Here is a 21,234-nt window from a genome sequence, read left to right on the forward strand (position 1 = left end):
CCCACATGGGGCGACATAGCTCAGGAGGGTTGCCGGTTCGATCCCCCGCCCTGGGTCTGTCGAAGTGTCCCTGAGCAAGACACCTACCCCATAATTGCTCACAACGAGCTGATTGGTACCTTGCATGGCAGCCTTTCACCGTTAGGGTGTGAGTGTGAGTGTGTGAATGGGTGAATGAGAGGCATCAGTTGCAAAAGCTTTGGATAAAAGCGCTATATAAATACAGTCCATTTACCATGCTCATTACGAGCTGAGACGTCAGCTATTATTATTATTATTACTAATAATAATAATGCTTTTTTGGCCTAGAATATATTCCTCTCAGTTCTTTTACATGTTTTATAGGTAAATAATCAATTCTCCAAAAAGGAAAACCAGAGACAAACTCTTTCCCACTCGTTTCTCAACTCTGTTCACATAGGCTCCCTCAGAAGGTCGCTCCTGGCATTTTACAGCCAATAAAGATGCAAAGAGGAGCACTTCACTGCGGCTGCACTCCGCGGTGGGGAAAACCAATGCAAATGCCACAAGCGCAGCAATGACGCCAGCAGATACAGCCTTGGCACAGCCACGGGAGCGACAGACAGAACCCGCACTGTGGAAGTCATTTGCTAGGCAAAGTTCCCTCCCCCCCCAACCTTTCATTTCCTCCTCATTTGTATGTTTACGGTTTTCAGGGAAATAAGGAACTAAAAAGGGGGACAGGAACCTCCGAACTGGTAACTGATATACGACGGCGCAGCGGGCAGTTGAGTGGGCACCTTCTTCAGAACCCAGGGATTCAATTTCAACATTTGAATTTCGCCACGCGTTTTTTTTTTTTTTTCATTCTCCAAATGCAACAGTTGACTTCCATGTAAATGCAGATTATCAACATTCGTAAGATTTATCACGTCCGCCTGTCGTTGAAATTGTTTTCGGGCCTGAAGAGCGACTCACGTATTTCAATATTGTTAGCGAACTTAACACTTAACAAGCTAGTTGGACTTAATTTGAGCCAATGCCGTACACTCGATTATAAACCACGCACCTGAATGGAAATCCATGTCCATTTATATTATTGGAGTAGTTGCATTCAACGCTTTTCACAAAACGTTCCAAAACTCAACAACACATAGTAGACAGTTGTAAGAAACCGAGGTATTAATAGTAACTGGGACGAACAAATCTGACTTGCCTTTGCGTGTGGAAAGATAACGGTGGAGTGTTTCCCTGTAAGCTTTTGTGGAATGCAGGCTAAATTAAGTTGTGCGTTTGTGTCCAAAATTTGTGGGGGGGTGGGGGGGGGACTTACGCGATAAATGCCCCTGCTTCACTTTACACAGCAGGAAAGTGAGGAGGTAAGAGAGAGGAGAGAAGAGAGGGATGATGTGTGTACAGTTAGGTCTGTAAGACGAGGGAGAAGGCGAGGGACGTGGCTGGGGACGTCTGATAAGGGTTATCAAAACGAAAGGAGAGAGACAGACGGGCTGACACTCACTGAACACAAACACGAGCGCAGAAACTCCCCACAGTGCACATGAACCCTCTCACACACACACACACACGCACACTCACACACACACACACACACACACACACACACACACACACACACTCACACACACACACACACAACACAACACACTCGCATACACACACCCTCACACACACACACTCACACAGGCAGGCGAACACACACACACACACACCCTCATACACACGCACACTCACACACACACACAGGCAGGCAAACACATACACACTCGCATACACACTCACACACACACACAGGCAGGCGAACACACACACACACACCCTCACACACACACACGCACAGGCAGGCGCACACACATACAGACACCCTCACATACACACGCACACACACACACAGACACCCTCACATACACCCTAACACACACTCTCACACCCTCACACACACTCGCATACACCCTCACACACACACACACACTCGCATACACCCTCACACACACACAAACACACGCACAGTCAGGCGCACACACACAGACACCCTCACATACACTCTCACACACACACTCACACCCTCACACACACACACACACCCTCACACACACACACACACTCCCTCACACCACAGCTGCCCTCTCCTCCGCGTCCCACGCACACTACCCTGACAAAGAAATGCAAACGAGCTCCACTCCAGCACCACCTTCTCTTCACGCCACGTCTGTAAACATAGCCGAAAAAGCGAAGTGAAATCGGCTGGGTGATGGAATGCCCACGGTACAACACACACACGGGGGGGGGCTAGGGGTGGAGGGGGGGTGCTGTGGCACGAAGTGACACCGTCATAAACAACTCCAAAAATGCACACTCAGCCCTGACTGTCAGAAAGGGAGCGAGAGCGTGTGATTCACCAGGCCAATTTTAATACGCAGAACTGGAGACAGGAAGAACAGATGACCCAGCTTGTGTCATGACTCCCGAAACAGCTGCTTCCAGTGAAAACCCATTTAACGAACAGAAAAAAACTGTATAAATCCTCATAAAAACTGCCACTTAGCTGTAAAACCCTGTTAATTTATAGGAAATTAGTTATTACCATTGTTCTACATTACTTTCGACACCGTTTTGAAAGAACTGTGAAACTGTAAATTGAAATACTGTAAAATTGAAGAGCATTTTAGAGAAACAGGAGAATTAAACACACGGCAGAAAGACAGGCAGTGTGGGTTTGGGGCTGGAGGTCACTCAAAGCTCAGGGCCTCACGTTCAGCAGAAACAGGCTTCTGTGAAAGAGCCTTATCTCTGCGACACACAGCCTGCTGAGGCATTCTGGGATGCCCAAACACAACTGTGAGCTCTGCCCAGCCGTACGCCCTCTGTCACTGTCTCCGTTCCCCCCCCCCCCCTCAACACCCCCCACCCCGCCATCTCTCCTCTGTAAGTGCGCGCTGCCTGTCTGTCAAACTCATCTCTCAGCTTCATTCACATGCAGCCATTTTTACCCCAGATAGTTTTATTCACAGGAACAGAGTGAACACCAGACATACTACACCAAACCTCTCAGCAATCACCAATGACAGTGTGTGTGTGTTTTTTTTGCGTGTGTGTATGCGTGTGCATGTGTGTCCGCTTAAGTACATGCGTGAGTGTGTGCATGCATGTGTGTGTCTGTGCATGTGTGTCCGCTGAAGTGCATGCGTGAGTGTGTGCATGCATGTGTGTGTCTGTGTGTGTGTAGGTGTGTGTGTGTGTGTGAGAGTGAATATGTACGTGTGTGTGTGTGTGTGTGTGTGCGTGTGTGAGAAAGTGAATATGTACGTGTGTGTGTGCACGTGCGTGAGTGAAACAACTGAAGAGATTTCTGCTGAGGAAAGGTTTCACAACCTTTAAATAAAAAGCTTGATCAATGACCTCAAAACCACAACCGCCAAGACAGGTTCAAGAGTGAGGAAAGAACACAGCAAGATTCAGAGCGCACACGAATTCTCAGCTTTCACAAGAAACACTTAAACACTTCACATGCAGCACTGGGAATCAAACAACACAAATGCACAAAGAATTTAAATGCGACAGACTTTAAGTTTTCTTTTTTAATTTTTACTGGGCACGACTGTTTCTGCGCCCACGCCCTTAACAGACAGAGACACGCCCTGAGGGAGTCACTGTCGCCCTCCGCGCAGAGGAGCCTCGCGACCGCGGTCGAAACGAGCAGAGCCAGCCGCGCGGTCGGCCTACCCAGCTCCGCGACTCTCGCTGGGCAGACCACGGCGAGCTTATCAGCGCGTCGCGCGTCTCTAAAGGAAAAAAAAAAAAAAAAAACGGTTATCTGCTCAGGGATGCAAAGACCACAGCAATCCAGGGATCGGAGCGGAGGCGATCGTTGATATAACCGCGCAAGAATCAGCCATCACCGCTGGATTCTGACAAACAGCCAGGCGTGCCCAAATCATTTCCTGGAAAGCAACATTCCTTATTGGTCTTTTTTTTTTTGTTTGTTTGTTTTTGGTTTTAGACAAGACTAACTCAAATATATATCCAAGAAAAAATCTAGATCAACTGCACAAATTAGAGCGTTAAGCCATTTCAGAGAAAAATCACCAATAACACAAACAGAAGATCTGGCATTACACACGGCCAGGAGAAACATAATTACACATTTTTAGGAACTGATGGTTGTGTCTTTCACGGAATGTTCAAATCCTGAAAAAAAAAAAAACGTAGTGCAGCGATTTCGAATATTCAGGCTTCAAAACAGTAAGATAGAATTACGTTAAATGACTACTGTGTGTTTCCATATCACCCAAGAACAACTAAAACGCATATTTGCTGTGGATGAACATGGACGCCTGTCAGAAACACCCCCACGCGTGCCCTTGGATCAGTCCGGGATCCACCAAGCTCTCGTGCAGGGGCCGGTCCACTGAGAACTCGTAGGGGGGCTGCAGCCGCTGGTGGTTGCGTTTTCCCCCGCGCTGAGGGATGGGGAGCTCAGAGTGATGGGCCGGCAGGGGGTCCGTGAAGAAGTACGGGTGCAGCAGAGCCTGGGAAAGAGGGGGGAAGAGGATTTTAGGATTTCTCTACAGCAGAGGTGGGAAACGAGGGCCGCATCCCTTTCTGGTTCTCATGGTTTTAGCCCAAAACATTTACACCATCTGACATTTTAGATACATTTTCTTGAGAAGTGCATAAATGACAAAGTCTCAGACAGAGTCTAGTGCATCTCCATCACAGAGCATCTCTCTCATAGGGCCCAGAGCAGCTCCATCACAGAGCATCTCTCGCACAGGGCCCAGAGCAACTCCATCACAGAGCATCTCTCTCATAGGGCCCAGAGCAGCTCCATCACAGAGCATCTCTCGCACAGGGCCCAGAGCAGCTCCATCACAGAGCATCTCTCGCACAGGGCCCAGAGCAGCTCCATCACAGAGCATCTCTCTCGCTAAGCCCAGAGCAGCTCCATCACAGAGCATCTCTCTCATAGGGCCCAGAGCAGCTCCATCACAATACATCTCTCTCACTGGGCCCAGAGCATGTCTCTCACAAAGCCCAGTGCACCTCCTTCACAGAGCTTCCCTTTCACAGAGCCGGGAGCAGCTCCACTGAGCCCTCACCTGACTGGCTCTGATCCGCTGTTTGGACGGGTACACCAGGAACTTCTTCAGCAGGTCCACGGCCTGCGCGGAGGTGTCCGGAACAATCTCCTCCAGCGGGATGGGGGGGTTCTCCTTAAAGGTGATCTTATTGTAATCCGGCAGCTCGGTGATCTCCTGGACACGGGAGAAAGGGGGATGAAGAGAGGAATACGGAAGGGAGAAACCGTAATGGACCGACAGAGCAAACTAGATACATGTGTGTATTATCTGTGAGTGATCTGACCTCACCAGGTCTTGTGTGTATTATCTGTGAGTGATCTGAGCTCACCGGTTCTCGTGTGTATTATCTGTGAGTGAGCTCAACAGGCTAGTGTGTATTATCTGTGAGTGATCTGAGTTCACCGCGTCTCGTGTGTATTATCTGTGAGTGATCTGAGCTCACCAGTTCTTGTATTATCTGTGAGTGATCTGAGCTCACCGGTTCTCGTGTGTATTATCTGTGAGTGATCTGAGCTCACCGGTTCTCGTGTGTATTATCTGTGAGTGATCTGAGCTCACCGGTTCTCGTATGTATTATCCGTGAGTGATCTGAGCTCACCGGGTCTCGTGTGTATTATCTGTGAGTGATCTGAGCTCACCGCGTCTCGTGTGTATTATCTGTGAGTGATCTGAGCTCACCGGCCACACTTGCTGGTTGGGCGTCCCCAGGACCCTCAGGACACAGCACAGCTGCTCAATGTCGTTCTCCCCGGGGAAGAGCGGGGAATTATTCAAAAGTTCCCCAAAAATACACCCCACTGCCCTGCAATCACAACAAAGCAGACAGGGTGAAATGCAAAGACTGGTGCTATAGAAACACTTACATGCACAGTAAGCTGTGGGCAAAATATAATGTGTATATTTCCATATGCATTATTCTTTTCATGACCAATGTGGTAAGTGGCGTACTATCGCCATCTGCTGGACAGTTAGATGTACTAAGAAACTAGGCGATCCCATCCCCCTTATCACCAGCACTGTGGCACATGCAGTGGTTGCCAGGAAATTAACAGGAATGCAATGTAGTGTCTTGTCAGTTGAATTTAATAAAACACTGAGCATTTAAACATAACCGTTTACAAAGCAGGCTACACACCAGAGATCAACACCTTCATCGTACTTTCTGGCCCCATACAGGAGTTCTGGTGCTCGATACCACCTGTGGAAAAAGTTAAAAAATAAAAATCTGCTAATTAAGATGGTCCTGCTTACTTTTTATTGACACCCAAGGGACAGATAAATAAAAATTCGAAGGCAATCTGTTTTTTATCACTCCTGTGATACCATAAACTAGCGATTTCAAAATAAAGTCTGTTTAAAGGCTGCATGCAAAGCTCGCAAAAGCATTGTCACTGGCTGTTCTACACGAGATGCGCTAGATTTATGGCAAAACATCTGTACAATGCAACAGCCCTGATAATCCTTCATAATAATAATTAAATGCATATATTTTTAATTATTGATCCCGTTATTTTTAATAATCCTGAGCGGGACAGACATGATCAGAAAGAAATTTAGCAACCCAGACCCCAGAGCAGTGCTCCATTCTGCCCAGAACACGTTCCACCTGAACACACCTGGTGGCCACCTGGTGACTGTAGAGCCGCTGGCCCTCGTTGGAGAACAGCCTGGCCAGGCCGAAGTCCGCGATCTTCAAGTGACCGGTGGAGCTGATCAGAAGGTTGGCTGGTTTCAGGTCCTAAGGAGATGAACAGGGCGCTTGTGTTACTCACAGCGAGGGAAGCCGAAATTCACGGGACATGCTGAGTACGTTTTGGAAACCATTTTGAAAGAGCTGCAGTGTGAGGCCCTTAAGCCTTGTGTGTTTGTGTGTGTGTGTGTGCGTACGATTTGAGGACCCATGGCTACAAACAGGCATAAGTGCCTGTCTCACCCGGTAAGATTTGAGGACCCCCCTTGCACAAGCGCATCATAAGTGCCGGTCTCACCTGGTAAGATTTGAGGACCCCCCCCGCCCAAGCGCATGAATACAAACACGCATAAGCGCTGGTCTCACCTGGTAAGATTTGAGGACCCCCCTGCACAAGCGCATGGCCACAAACACGCATAAGCGCTGGTCTCACCCGATAAGATTTGAGGACCCCCCTGCACAAGCGCATGGCCACAAACACATAAGCACATGTAAGCGCCGGTCTCACCCGGTGCATGATGGAGTTCTCGTGGCAGAAGGCCACCCCCTTCAGCAGCATCATCATGTAACCTTTGACCTGGGACTCGGTGAGGGGTCGCTGGGAGTTGCGGATGACCTCGGACAGGTCAGACAGCATGTACTCGAACACCAGCACAAAGCCGGTACCGTGGGGGAAGACATTCTTCAGTTTCACCACCTGAAAGAAATGTGGAGAGGAACAAAGCTCGCTTAGAGAAATCAAAACAAGAACAGTACATGCAACAATTTAAAAAAAACAGTACAGTATTTTGCTGGTATAGCACATACTTTAAAAACAGAGGTAGAAAATCCAGGTTCAGAAAGTAAAAGTCCTCCCCAGTATTTTGTTCCAATCACCTGGATTTGCTAATTAGCACAATTCTTCAGCCCGGAGGTCAGAACTAATTAGTGAAATCAGCTGGGCTGAGTTCATGGGTGGAAAAAACACAGCAGGACTTTTCCTGGACCTTTTTTTGTATACAGATATGCTGAAAAGCCACAAAATAAATATTTTTAACAGGTACTGGATCCAATACTCACATACTGGTTGTCTTCTATCTCTTGTAGGGCCTTAATCTCTCTCAAGGCCTGGTTCGGGATGCCATCCTCCAGCTTTCTGAGGGCCACTTTCTTCAGGGCCACAGTCTCTCCTGTCTACACAAAACACACATAATCTGTAATTGAGCAAATCAAACTGTTTTATTCTTTCAGTTAGCTTTTTATCATATCAGATATTGAGATTAACCATCTTAGATTAATTTTAAAAAATCTTCAGGTCTTTTTTTTTATACAGTTCTAAAGGTATTCAATTATTAAATATTTTATGGATGTATAATCCTGTATACCAGTGGTGTCAAACTCGTTGCCATGGAGGGCCGTGTGTATGCAGGTTTTCATTCCAGCCTCAGATCTTGATTATATAATTAGTTAAATTATTTGCTGAATTAGGGATGCAGGTTTGTGCACAATGGTGACCCGACGTCTATGGTGACCCGCATTGTCTAAATAAAAATTTTCTTATATTCTGTGCTTCAATGCAGTTAAACACATATGGCTGAATGTGTAATTGGACTCAATTAAGGCAGCATTAATTGGTTGGAATGAAAACCTGCATACACACGGCCCTCCATGGCAACGAGTTTGACACCACTGCTGTATACACTGACGGGAGGAATGTCAGATGTCAACCTTTCCTCAGACGATGAGTGAAAATCAAGCAGAAAGGCTTGATTCTGATATCCCAGAGGTTATAAACTGAAATTACTGTAGTTTTAGAGTTTATTCCAAACGGATTCATCATGTTTTAAGCAATTCATAGCCTGTGGTAGATCAGTTACTACAGTGGTTCTCAAACTCAGTCCTGGGGGACCCCTGTGTATGCTGGTTTTCATTCCAACCTCAACAGCAATCCCAGAATTTTAACAAGCTGTTAATTTTTCTTAATTAGGTGCTTTTCATGTTTTAGAGCTGGGGTCCCCAGTCTTATCCAGAAAGGGCCAGTGTGGGTGCACACACCTGATCCTGATTCTACTAATCAAGGTGCTTAGCAATGACTCTAGTGATTGATTAGTAGAATCAGGAGTGTGCACCTGCACTGGCCCTTTCTGGAACCCCAGCTCTAAAACATGAAAAGCATCTAATTAAGAAAAATTAACAGCTTGTTAAAATTCTGGGATTGCTGTTAAGGTTGGAATGAAAACCATCATACACAGGGGTCCCCCAGGACCGAGTTTGAGAACCACTCAGTACACAGACGACGTCCGTTTACGTAACCGAATTGGATGCAGCGAACTTACGTAACTGTACCCCCACAACTGGAATCAAAATTAAGAGGCCGATTTGTTTTAATCGCAGTGATGTTAATGTAACCTGGGTCCAAGATAACTAAAAAAGTGCACTCGACACTTGCTAAAGTGAAAAAAGGACCTTTAAAACATTGGCCGACACCAACTTCTGACACCGTTCATCCGCTGTAGCGAGCTAAGCCACCCTTTAATACCTAGGATAAGGCAAACTACTCCGCTCCACAGCCAACAATAACTACAGCAGCGACTAACGTCAGATATTACTTATTAGCATTATGTTGTATTTAGCTAAGGCTAGCGATATCATTACCTCGATATGTTTGGCTTTAAAAACGATGCCATGGGCCCCTTCCCCGATCCTACCCAAAATGCTGTATTGATCCATCAGCGACTGGCGTTACATACCCAAGCGAACAAACGACTAGAAGTCACAGTTCAGCAAATTAGCGACAACAGTCATTAGCTGGTCAGCCTGCAACCTAATCCTGTCTGGACCGATCATGAGCTGAACTGATTACACATTTCATTCGATAGGCACCCAGGATGATGCAGTTCTCCAAGTCCCATTGTTGGACAGAAAGCAGTGAGAAGCAGCGTTCGCACACTCCTGTATACTTTTACCAGGTAGGCTACGCTTACTGCATATCACACCCCCATTAGCTTGTATCCTAGCGACGCAGCGAACTTAAACCAGAACGGACATTGCGCAGGCGCGTTGACGTCACAGGCTTTGTTCCTGCTTGTAAGAAAAAGGCGCCAGACGGAAGCCGATAATCAGCTCGTTGAAATGCTCTACGGACCGTTATCACTCGTAAAAGCTGCCCAAATCAAAATACAAAATAAAGAAAAATATCCTAAATTAAACTGCTGGTACAGATTACTTATAGAAAACCCACTCTGTATATGCATCTTTCAGCAGTTGCTGGAATTCTCAAATTGATGTGCGAATGCTGTCACTCAGATAATCTCATTTCTCCGCACAAGAAGCCATCCTGTCTGATGGCTGATGAACAGCTCGTGGAAGTGGTGTTGAACCCTTTTTTTCAGGACTAACTAGTGCGGAAGATGTGCCACAGCACAGTGATGGAGAAACTACGGCGACTCTATAAATCAGGCCACCCAAGAATCCTTGCTTATTTGGCTTCAAACGCCTTCCTATCCACCTTGGCTGATGAGTGGTGAACATTCGGGAATAAAATGTCTGCCATGCACCACGGGTGGATACTGCATCAGAGACTGTTTGGTAACATTCCCACCACCCCACCCTTTCACTGCAAGCACATAGTGGACGCTCAGAAGAAAAACAATTATAGGAATTTCATTTTTGAAAAAAGTTCAAATTAGCTTGAAAAAGGAGCTGTAATTGCTTGCAGAAGCACTTCAGTGCAATTTGAATTTCCTTTTTTCCCCATTTGATTGGCCATCACAGAAGATCATCTGTGAAGTCCTAAATGAAGAAATCATGAAATGTATCTAACCAGACTTGCTTGTAAGCCTTTCCTATTTGTTAGATACGACAGGTCCACTTCACGCAATAACTGTCAGTTCCCTCAAAACCTCTGAATTACATACACCTACATAGCTTGGGAACCATCCCTTATGTACCCTACATAGAATGCATTTATGCTCAGGAATCAAACTGGATTATTCAACCTAAAAAAACAACTTCTGAATATTCTGTAATTTATGGATTTAATTTCTCCTGTGTCAATTGATGAAGCCAATTGGATCAGAAAAGTCAGTTCATTCAGCCCATTCTCTAGATAATCTGGACTGTACCCAAAAAAAACTGCATCTGAAAATGTATTGTACTGATTGTGAAACCAAGTGACACACTTTGCCTTTTGGTGTGTGTGTGTGTGTGTGTGTGAGAGAGAGACAACTTAAAACTACTATTTTCTAAAATACAGGTAAATCACAGTAGTAGAGTAGTTCAAGCTTAAATGTGCAATGCGACAGAAGATAGGGCAAATTGGAAGCGTGAAGGCTGACACCACTGGTTTGCACAGGGAAGGAAAAAGTTAAGCAAGCAACGATGAAATACCGTATTCCTCTATACTCATATTAAAGTTAAGTTGGCAGTGACGTCAGCCACTTCCCTGTTCCATTAGCTACACATACATAAGCAGGTTTCCAACAAGTAAAGAAAAAAAAAGCACAGCAAACCCATTCAAAGATGGCCGTTTTTATTATTTCATAGTATTCGTAAACGATATTTTGAATGTAATTCCTAAAACCAGATAACACATTTTTTTTTAACATACTAATTTTCACACTACAAAAATGCTCAGTACACCTGACAACATCACTGCCAACTTATCTTGAGTACAAGTATAAACCAAGTTGACACTTGAAGACCGACGACCTGCAAAAAACATTGACTACTGATGGAAGAGGGACAGGACACAGGTATAAGCACAGCACAAGAATAACATGAACTTATATTAATGCCTTTTATACAACTCGCAGTCGAAGAGCAACGTTTGGGCGCCAACTATCGAAATACACATCATGTCAAAACCCGCGTTCCCAAATCTCGCGTGTGACGTATAATTGCACACGACGACCGGGAGCTTAGAAGTGCCGACTTTCAAATTACGGGCTTCTCTCGCCACAGGGTTGTTCATATTTTTAAATTTTCTCCCCTCCCAAGAGTGACAGTTTATAACCTGAAGATAAAACCAGTTTAAAAATTGCGTTTCCACAGAATCGAAAGGGATTTAAATTCCTGAATACCTCAATCTTTGACAATAGACAAATATACGAGATGATTATTTACACTTTCCACAAGGAAATGGAGAATCGGTTTGGAAATCATGTATGCGTTCCTGCGATCAGACCCAACACCCAGCATTCGCTGCATTTCAATCTAATACTGTAGCTGCTTTAGACCATTTAGAATTTAATGGTTTAAATGATCCAATTCCATGAATATTAAACTGCTTCCTCTATTTCCTCAACCTTCTAAAATGGTGAAGAAATGGGTCAAATTCTTTAAAAAAAAAAAAAAAGAAAGATAACTGAGCAGGGAGACAGATATTTCTGTTTCTTTTATATGTCAAGACAAAAAGCAAGAGATGACCAACATGTAAAAACTTGTTACAGATAATTATAAAAAAGCCAAGATTTTTTTTTCTTGCTATATGAAGGAACCAATTTACAGTTGAGCCCAAACTCTGGCAATGCCAATAATCCTTGTAACCCACCCAATCCCTACTGCCAAAAACAACAAAAACGTGACTTCCCCCCCAATTCAAAAAGACGTACAACTCATTCTTCAGGTAACATTTCTTCGTCACATTACACACAAACTTCCACCTCTTCGTCACGTCATCTGCAAAATGTTGAGCCCCAAACTAATGCAAATCGTTATCTTAACATTTTCCGTAGACATTTCTCTCAACTGTCAGGGAAGAACATTCCTTTTTTATTATTATTTTTTTTTTATTTCTTGCAACTTTCTAAAACAAGTTAGGAAAAAATCTGACTCCATAGCTTCTAAAAATGTACTGTATTGAAACTACGGATTGGTAAAGGGGGCTGTTTGGAGGGAGAACGAAAGGAGAGGAGGATGTGTGTGTGTTTTCTGCGAAAGATTGCTTTAATGTCCAGTTTTGGCGTACACTAAAGAATACAAGCGTCGAAAGGTTAAGTAAACAAAGCAAAAAAGCCCTCCTCTCCCTGGGTACTCAGTCCCACATCGTTTGCCATTCTCTTCGAAACAAATACAAAAAGTCATTTCTTTTTAATTTCCTCTGATACAACAAGTACAAACAATTAATCGATCCAAGATTTAAAAAAAAAAAAAAAAAAAAAAGAAAAGAAAAAAAGTACTGTGGCTCTCTCAACGCCACCATAACCTCTTCCCACAAACACATGAAAACTATAGGGGGTTAAACAGGGAACAAAGAGTAAATGACAAAAGTGAGGTTTAAAAAAATGCACTCAAGTACACACATACACACAAGGAAAAAAGCTTTAAAAAATACAAAAATAAACCACACGCAGAACTTCTCTGCATCACCGCTTGCTAATTTTTTGGGAAGTTTTTTCGTGGTTTTTTTTTTTTTTTTTTCCTTTTTTTAAACAAGATTTGCTTAACGTGCGGCAAAAGTCTCAGTTCTACTCTAGTCTCTGAATCTACGCAAACCTAAGTCCTTTCTTCGTCCGCTTCACATGAGATCATCCATGATCTGCTCTTCTCTTTCACCAAGGTACAAGCGCACAGTGATGCAACAGAACAAGGAGACAGTCCAGTTTGGTGCCTATTTCGAATTTCTTTTTTTGTTTTCTCTCTCTCTCTAATGAAGCTAGTCTTTTCCTCTGGAAAGCATCCCCTTAATGTGAAGTGCCATGTGTTTTCCATTTTTGATGAATCCACCCATTTGAACGCATTTCAGCTTATCCTTCTAACCAAACCTCAATCGCTTTACTCAAGACTTATCAAAAACAGGGCTAACTGACTATCAGCAAAGTTGTAATCATTTCTACTCAACTGTTCTTGTGTTAACACAAGCCAGGAAAAAAAAGATAAGGGGAATATACGACAAGCTACTAAATGCAATTCATTTGTCTGAATGCTGCAGTTTAGGTTTGACAGAAAAATATTGAGAATAAAGCAAAAAAAAAAAAAAGAAAATAAAAAAGAAAATAAAAATGTGCTTTCATTTGTTTGCCCATGAAGAAGCAGTATTAATAAAATAAAAATAAAAAATAACAGATTGAGAAGGCGTCCATGGCACCACAGTGCCCAGTCAGGGCCTGTTTGTCTCAAATTTTAGGTTAATCTTTTTTTTCTCTTGTTGTTGTTGTTGTTGTTACTTTTGCTGCCGTTTGACCATTTAAGATGGCTGATGGAATTCAGCTGAGGCTGTGGTGTGTTGTTGGGGTGGATGATGATTAGGGAAGATGGGTTCAGTCATAGTCCTCATTAGGGGCAAAGGACAGAGGGAGCCCCTCTCACTGGTCTGACCTCGCCTTCTTTGGACCGGTGGCTTTCCTGCAAGCGTGGGGGGAGGGGGCAGAGGAACAAATGAGTCATCAAAATAGCAATAGAAGACCGAGCTATTTCTAGAGACATAATCCAAGAACTGCATAGTTTTTTTGTGTTTTTAATCAATTAAATTGGACGAAGTTTCCTTTTCGGGGTGCAAACATGTTACAAACAGAACTCCGCTTTGTCAGCAATGTGAAGTTAAAGGGAAATCACAGTTAGGGAGCGAAGGGAAATCACAGTTATGGAGCGAAGGGAAATCACAGTTAGGAAGCAAAGGGAAATCACAGTTAGTGAGCGAAGTGAACTCACCCGTCAGGAGAAGAGACTGGTCTTTTTGTGGCGGGTTTAGCTGCGGATCCATCTTTACTGGATTCTGCCAAAACAAAATACCCACAGTGACCAAACGCTGAAAAACAATTTCACTAGGAACAACTTGCCAGTGTGACGGTTCTCACCAGAACCACTTACACAATCACGAAATACCTGACTTTTAGTGAAGTCATTAACACTTCAAAGAGTAGGTTTCTTTTCTTTTTTTTTTTTTTTGGAACGTTTGCTGAAAATTCCATGTCAGTGTTCTAGAACTCCGCTGCTTTCAGTCACCAGCGGTGATTGTGACATCAGCATTAGAATGTTCAGTTAAGAACACTCCATTCGCACATCTGTGACCTCACTCTTTTTTTTTCTTTCTTTTTTTTTTTTTTTTTAAAGGGCCAGGTGCCTCTCACCCTGGAGCCATCGGACTTGCGTGGCGGGGCCGTAGCCCTTCTCGTTGCGCGCGGCGATGCGGAAGATGATGGCGGGCTTGGTGGTGTAGTCGATGTGGGCGTTGGACAGGCTGGAGGACTGCACCAGGCAGGAGGGGCTGGGCCCGCAGTACACGCGCATGAAGGCCAGCTGCGCCGGGGTGGAGGCCTTCTGCTCCCCGGCCTGCGCGCTCTGGATGGCCAGGTACACCGAGTACTCGATGATCTTCCCCGAGGTCACCGACGGGGGCTCCCAGGTCAGGTGAGCGCCGTCCGGACTCTGTGGAGGGGGGGGGGAGGGGGGCGGAGTGAGTTTAAAGCCAAGGTCACGTTACAGGTCTTAACATTCAATTCCTCATTTTCTGCTCCGATATCATTTTTTTTTTTGCATTGACTGTTCACATTCACGTTTGTAAGTGACCCGTCACATCTGAGGTAAGTGTGAAGAGACTGAAAGTCTGAAAGAACCCGCATGTACGCATTACCAACAAAAACCCTAAACCTGCTGCCCTCCATTTTTTAAGTCAGCCGCTGCAGACACCGAGGCGGTGTCCAAAACAGCCGAGTAGCCCACTATGGAGTGAACAAGTCGCACACAACAGTTCCAATGGATATGTATCCAACCTAGGACCGCGTATGGAAGTGGCCCAAATTTGATACGGAAAGATCAGATTTTTTTTTTGTGTTCACACAGCTCTAGGAAAAAATAATGATCAGGTAGGTAATAAATAAACTTAATCAGCCTCTAATCAGCCCACAGCCCAAGAGCTGGGAAACGGGACCGCAGGGAGAGCTGGAGGAGCGGGAGACGCAGGCGCGGGGAGCGAGGCCTCCCTCTCCCCTGCCGTACCTTGCTGATCTTGATGGCGCAGGGCGCTCCGGGGAAGCCCGGCAGGCAGGTCTTGAAGGCGGAGATCTCCGAGTAGGCCCCGCGGCCGCAAGCGTTGATGCCCGTCACGCGGAACTTGTAGGCGGTGCCCGGCTGGAGCTCCACCTTCTTCATCTGGCTGTAGTCCGGGACGGCCGGGGAGTCCTCCTGGGAAACGACAAAGGGGGGCGGGGGGGGTCAGAGGGGGCGTCGGGCAACGGCGGAAATCTGTGCGCATTAATCGTGATTTCGGGTGTGCCTCGTCGCCATGACGTACGTCAACAGGGGGCGAATCGTCGCCTGGTAGGTAGTAGTGCGTGACGACCATGTTCGTCACTTTGACGACGCCGACGTCAAACCACTGGCTCTCCTTCTTCACGGGCGGCTTGGCCATGGCTGGCGTGGGACCTTGCTTCTGAAGCGCAAAAGGAGAGGGGGGTGGAGGTTAAACACATAAAATGTGATATAACCAATAAGCATCTTTGTTATTAGATTGAAAAGAGGAGTCACTGAGGTGACTGAGCACTGGGATGATCTTGCAGAAGACCGGTAGAGGCATTACTGGCGACTCACCCCCGCGGCAGACTCGATGCCATTGGCTACCTCGGCCAGCGCGGTGGCCGCCTGTATCTTGGCTGGGCTGGCCACCACCATGGGCTGCGCTGGGGCGAAAGTGCTGGATGGGGCCAAGGCTGAGAGAGGGGGAAAAGGTGAGAGAAAAGCACGTCAGAGGCATGTCGTAAAAAGGCATTTGCCAAAATTACCTCCCACCTCCACCGCACCCCCTAAGGAGCAAATGTTGCAAAGTTTAGGGGGACAGTAATGCATCCCAAATTAGCAGATGTGGTCTTTAATTACTTTTCCAGTCAGCAATATTCAGGAGCAAATGCTCCTAAGATGGGAGCACTACAGAGCCCTGATTCTAAAATAGACTAAGAAACTTAAGAAACTGCCTGGGGCCCTGAGCCCTGGGGGGCCGAGTTTTTAAGAGTTTTGGTGTAACACGATGACAGCACACGCACGAGGGGGACCGCGGAAGCTTCCGGAAGCACTCACTCTCGGCCGAGGTGCCGGGCAGCAGCCGGGCCACGGCGCTGGTGACGGCGGCCGCCATCTCGTTGTGGCCGTTGCTCTCGGAGGCGGGGTCGTTGAGGCTGTCGGCGGGCGCCAGGCCCTCGGTGGGCAGGGCGGCCTGGGCGCTGGCCTGCTGCTGCTGTTGCTGCTGCTGCTGCTGCTGGGCGGCCGCCGCCGCCGCTGCCGCCGCGGACGCTGCTGCCGCCGCCGCCGCTGCCTGCGCCTGGGCCTGCGCCTCCTGCAGCTGCTGCTGCTGCTGCACCAGGGCGGCCAGCTCCTGCTGGGTCAGCACGATGGGGATGGTGGTGGGCTGCTGGTCGTGGCCCGAGTCTCCTTCATCTGCGAGGGCAGCAGGGAGGGAAGAGAGAACGTGACACCTCTGCACCAAAAGGCCACTTAAACCCTCTGAGGTGTGACATCACAATTACGCAATTAGAATCTTATAAACTGAACATTCCAATGCTGATGTAACCATCACTGCTGTTCTAGAACACTGTTCCAGAGCAGAACATTCCACACACACACAAAAAAAAAAACTTGCTCTTCAAAAGCTTAAAATCTTTTCGTGCAAATCTTAACAGTTCACTACTTCTGGAAACGTGCTACCTATCCAGACCTGGCCCCCCACCCGACCCCCACCCTGTTACTCACTCATGACAGCCTGCTGCGCCGCCTGCAGGACGGCCTGGATGGCCAGCGCCTGGGCCTCCTCCGTGGCGGCGGCCTGGGCAGCGGCCTCAGCCGCGGCCGTCACCGCCAGCTCCTCGGGGGTGAGGCCCGTCACCATCAGGGTGGCGGGCTGCCCCTCGGACATCAGCTCCTGGGGCAGGGTCAGCGGCTCCGAGTCCTGGGCAGTGCCTGCCACTGCTCCCTGCTCCATCTGGAAGAACAGCAGACACGATGTGGGACGGATCTACAAACACGCATCTGATAGGTCTACAGGACATGGGACCTGGGGTGTCCAATCTCCACAAGGACTAAAACCTTGCAGATAACTCCTAAACACAACATATTTCCTCAAGCTGAACACTCATTCATCCATCCATCCATTTTCTAAACCACTTATGCTTGTTTTTTATATCCTTATACTACATTCAGAGCATGAGGAGCACTTTGGATTCTTGTAGATGTTGTAAATCTTAAAGTTGTTGTGGCTTGCTTGTTAAATTACCCCAAATTGTTCTACTTCTAGGTATGTCTATTGCCTTAATTTTCAACAAATGACAAAGGGTCATCTGCACTGTGCTAACCACTGTGTTAACCTTATATTTTCACTAGGGGTAACAAACAACTTCCTTATTTTGTCAATAGACTGGCTGTAACAAAGAGAAGCATACTCCAAAAAGGACCATTGACTAAGGTTTGTGTACCTCTAGTCAAGACCATTTTCTGATAAAAGGAGTAGACTTGCTTCGCTGACTTGATTAACCCCCCCAGGTGACCCCCCTCCCCAGGTGACAGGTTACCTCCTGCTCCTCCTGGCTGGGCTGGGTCTCCATGGCGGTGGGCAGCTGCTCCACCTGCACCTGAAGCACCGTGGTGGCCTCGCCCTCCTCCATCGCCACGGCGGCGACGGCGGCGGCTTCTCCCAGCTCGGCCGCGCACTCCGTCTGCATGGGCTCTCCCGCCTCCGCTGCTGCTGCCGCGGCGACGGCGGCCGCAGCGTCCTCGCCGCCGGCCTGCATCTGCCCGCCCGCCGCCGGGTCGCCCGCCTGCAGCGCCGCCATCTCGCCGCCGTCCTCGTGCGCCACGCCCGACGCCTCCGTGATGGAGGAGATCGACTGCAGCCGCAGAGAGGGAGAGGGAATTAAAGCGGGCTCGAGAGTCTCGTCAGGCGATTATTCAGTCGTACGGTCATGTGAGTGGGGAACGGGTGGGGGATTAAAAACATTTCCCTTTACCAAAAGGAGGCCTGACCAAAAAGGTTTAGCTACACCAGGTTATGTTAAGCCATGTACATCATAGTATGCCAAGGCTGCCCAACCCTGTTCCTGGAGATCTACCATCCTGTAGGTTTTCATAACAAACTACCTCAACTACCATCCTGTAATTTAGCATTTCAACCCTAATTTGGCACATCCGATTCCATTAATTATCAGCTCAGCGAGATCTCTAGCTGTTGGATGAGGTGTGTTCTGTTAGGGCTGGAGTGAAACCCTACAGGATGGTAGACCTCCAGAACCAGGGTTGGGCAGCCCAGCTGTGATGCCTGTCAGCTGGCCCACAGACCCGAAGTTCCACTACGTCCGTGGTATTGTTACATCGAAGATGTTTACAGTACAAGCAGGTTCCACCATACTGCAGTCTAAATTTCAACAAAATTTAAAAGCCAATCAAGGACCTTCAGCGATCTGTGCAAAACCGGCTAGACACATCTGAACATCTCCATCCAATGGCATCTCTCTCTCTAACAGCACGCGAGCCGCGTCCTATCGAACGCTTACTGGCACTGAGGGTCCTGGCGCGGGCGTTGCCTGGGTGACGGTTGTGATGGCCCTGCTTTGCGTCGTGGGATTGGGCGCTTCCGTCGGGGTGGTGGACTGCGTCGGGACCTCTGAGGGGGCACCCCCGTCCCCTTGTGTACCGTCACCACTCTGCTGAGCTGCAAGACAACGGGACACAGGTCAGCACACGGGCGTACAACCCCAGTCTGGGTTTCTGTACCAGCCAATGACCTTAGTTTTAGTTTTCTGACAGCTCTATAAACTATGCTGGTTCATACTGGTTCTTGAGTAAAATCTTCAGGTTACACAACTGCAGATGTTAGCTGGTGCTCATACAAATATCAGATCAAGATATGATTGGACCCAATTAAATAATTAACAGCAGCAGCTGGCACCTAAATCCTGAAACGGATCGGCCCTTGTTGTGCTCACTCGAGTTATCCCATTGTGACTTCAACTGAAAGAGTGCCCTTAGTTTCACTCCTAAGTATAGACAAACAGAAGAACAGTGACGTGGGACTAAAACAGGTAACAGAATGTACTTTCCGTGCAGGGGAAGCGATTCTCTTTAACGTGATAAAATGTGCGTGTGATTTTTTGGGAAGCAGTACCTGCGCCCTCTCCACTCTCCATGCTGCATGTGGCGGTGGTGGCGGTGTTGGTGGTGCCAGTTTCGTGGGTTTCGCAGGGGGGGTTGGAGCAGACCCTCTGCACCGTCCCAGACTGATCGCCCCCCATGGTGGAGGAGGCTTGGGTGGGGGTGTTGGTGGTGCCAGTTTCGTGGGTTTCGCAGGGGGGGTTGGAGCACACCCTCTGCACCGTCCCAGACTGATCAGCCCCCATGGTGGAGGAGGCTTGGGTAGGGGTGTTGGTGGTGCCAGTTTCGTGCGTTTCGCAGGGGGGGTTGGAGCAGACCCTCTGCACCGTCCCAGACTGATCAGCCCCCATGGTGGAGGAGGCTTGGGTAGGGGTGTTGGTGGTGCCCGTCTCGTGCGTTTCGCAGGGGGGGTTGGAGCAGACCTGGGGCCCCTCGCCCTTCTCCGCGGGCGGGGTCTGCGAGATGGGGCAGGCGGCGCTGCTGCTGTAGGACGGCTTCTCCTGGGCGGAGCGGGAGCTCTGCACCGTGCCCGTCTGGTCCGAGCCCATGTTGGAGCGCGCGGTGGTGGAGGTGTACGTGGTGCCCGTCCGCAGGTTCTCGGGCCGCAGGACCCCCGGGGCGCCGCCCCCTCCGGAGGACCCGGTGGCGGAGGCCGGAGGGGAAGAGGAGGAGGAGGAAGAGGGAGACTGCGATTCCGTCTTGCTCTGGACAGTGCCCATCTGGTCGGATCCCATGTTGGCGCTGGCGGTGGTGGCGGTGTTGGTGGTGCCCGTCTCGTGGGTCTCCGACGGCGGGTTGGTGCACATGCGCTGCACCCCCATGTTGGCGGACGCGGTGGTGGCGGTGTTGGTGGTGCCAGTCTCGTGGGTCTCGCAGGGCGGGTTCGAGCAGACGCGCTGCACGCCCATGTTGGCGGACGCGGTGGTGGCGGTGTTGGTGGTGCCAGTCTCGTGGGTCTCGCAGGGCGGGTTCGAGCACACCAGAGTGACGGTGCCGGGCATCTCCCCGGCCCCCGCCTCGGCCACGGTGGCGGACGGCTGCTCGGAGGTGGGGGAGGCCAGGATGGACACGGGCAGGTCCTGAACGGGCTGGGCCTCCACCCCGCTGGGGGTGGTTATCAGGGTCACCTGCGTGGGCTGGTTCACCGACTGCAGAAACGCACAGGAGGGAACCCCCAGTTAACATTAACAGACTAAACAAGAAAAACAAGCACAGAAAACTAAGAAAGCAAGTTATCTGGACACCCCTTGGTATGGGGTTTGGGCAAAGGACCCTTAGTTCCAGTGAAGGCAAATCTTAATGCCACAGCATGCAACCACATTCTAGATGATCCTGTGCTTCCTCAACAGTTTGGGGAAGGCCCTTTCCTGTTTCAGCATGACAGTGGCCCCGGGCACACAGTGAGGCCAACATAGAAATGGTTTTGTCAAGAAT

At 48.2% G+C, this 21,234-nt stretch overlaps 2 protein-coding genes across 6 annotated transcripts in view; both read right to left on the reverse strand.

Annotated features, from left to right (window-relative positions):
• Positions 1–315: 315 nt before the first annotated feature.
• Positions 316–9,781, reverse strand: cdk20 (cyclin dependent kinase 20). Of its 2 annotated transcripts, none has more exons than XM_064300543.1 (8): positions 9,385–9,781; positions 7,810–7,923; positions 7,259–7,447; positions 6,677–6,798; positions 6,196–6,258; positions 5,739–5,862; positions 5,079–5,234; positions 316–4,508 (listed from the first exon to the last, which is right to left on the reverse strand). In XM_064300543.1, exons 1-8 carry the CDS (start codon positions 9,457–9,459, stop codon positions 4,317–4,319), a joined length of 1,035 nt encoding a protein of 344 aa, XP_064156613.1. In that variant the 5' UTR covers positions 9,460–9,781; the 3' UTR covers positions 316–4,316. The 2 variants fall into 2 exon arrangements, with proteins under 2 accessions (XP_064156613.1, XP_064156614.1); XM_064300544.1 differs by lacking the exon at positions 9,385–9,781 and adding an exon at positions 8,436–8,575.
• A 1,462-nt stretch (positions 9,782–11,243) lies between these two features.
• hcfc1b (host cell factor C1b) overlaps positions 11,244–21,234 on the reverse strand; it is a 29,436-nt gene continuing 19,445 nt past the window's right edge. For all 4 annotated transcript variants that reach the window (XM_064300540.1, XM_064300539.1, XM_064300538.1 and 1 more), the window contains exons 17-27: positions 19,814–20,948; positions 19,203–19,360; positions 18,225–18,539; positions 17,410–17,638; positions 16,741–17,097; positions 16,258–16,376; positions 15,962–16,099; positions 15,667–15,852; positions 14,799–15,096; positions 14,380–14,443; positions 11,244–14,073 (exon numbers count right to left, since the gene is read on the reverse strand). In XM_064300540.1, the coding sequence (XP_064156610.1) occupies positions 14,034–14,073; positions 14,380–14,443; positions 14,799–15,096; positions 15,667–15,852; positions 15,962–16,099; positions 16,258–16,376; positions 16,741–17,097; positions 17,410–17,638; positions 18,225–18,539; positions 19,203–19,360; positions 19,814–20,948 (3,039 nt within the window). In that variant the 3' untranslated portion in view covers positions 11,244–14,033. The remainder of the gene's footprint in view (positions 14,074–14,379; positions 14,444–14,798; positions 15,097–15,666; positions 15,853–15,961; positions 16,100–16,257; positions 16,377–16,740; positions 17,098–17,409; positions 17,639–18,224; positions 18,540–19,202; positions 19,361–19,813; positions 20,949–21,234) is intronic.

Source organism: Anguilla rostrata, chromosome 11 (genome assembly GCF_018555375.3).
Source record: "Anguilla rostrata isolate EN2019 chromosome 11, ASM1855537v3, whole genome shotgun sequence".
NCBI lineage: Eukaryota > Metazoa > Chordata > Actinopteri > Anguilliformes > Anguillidae > Anguilla > Anguilla rostrata.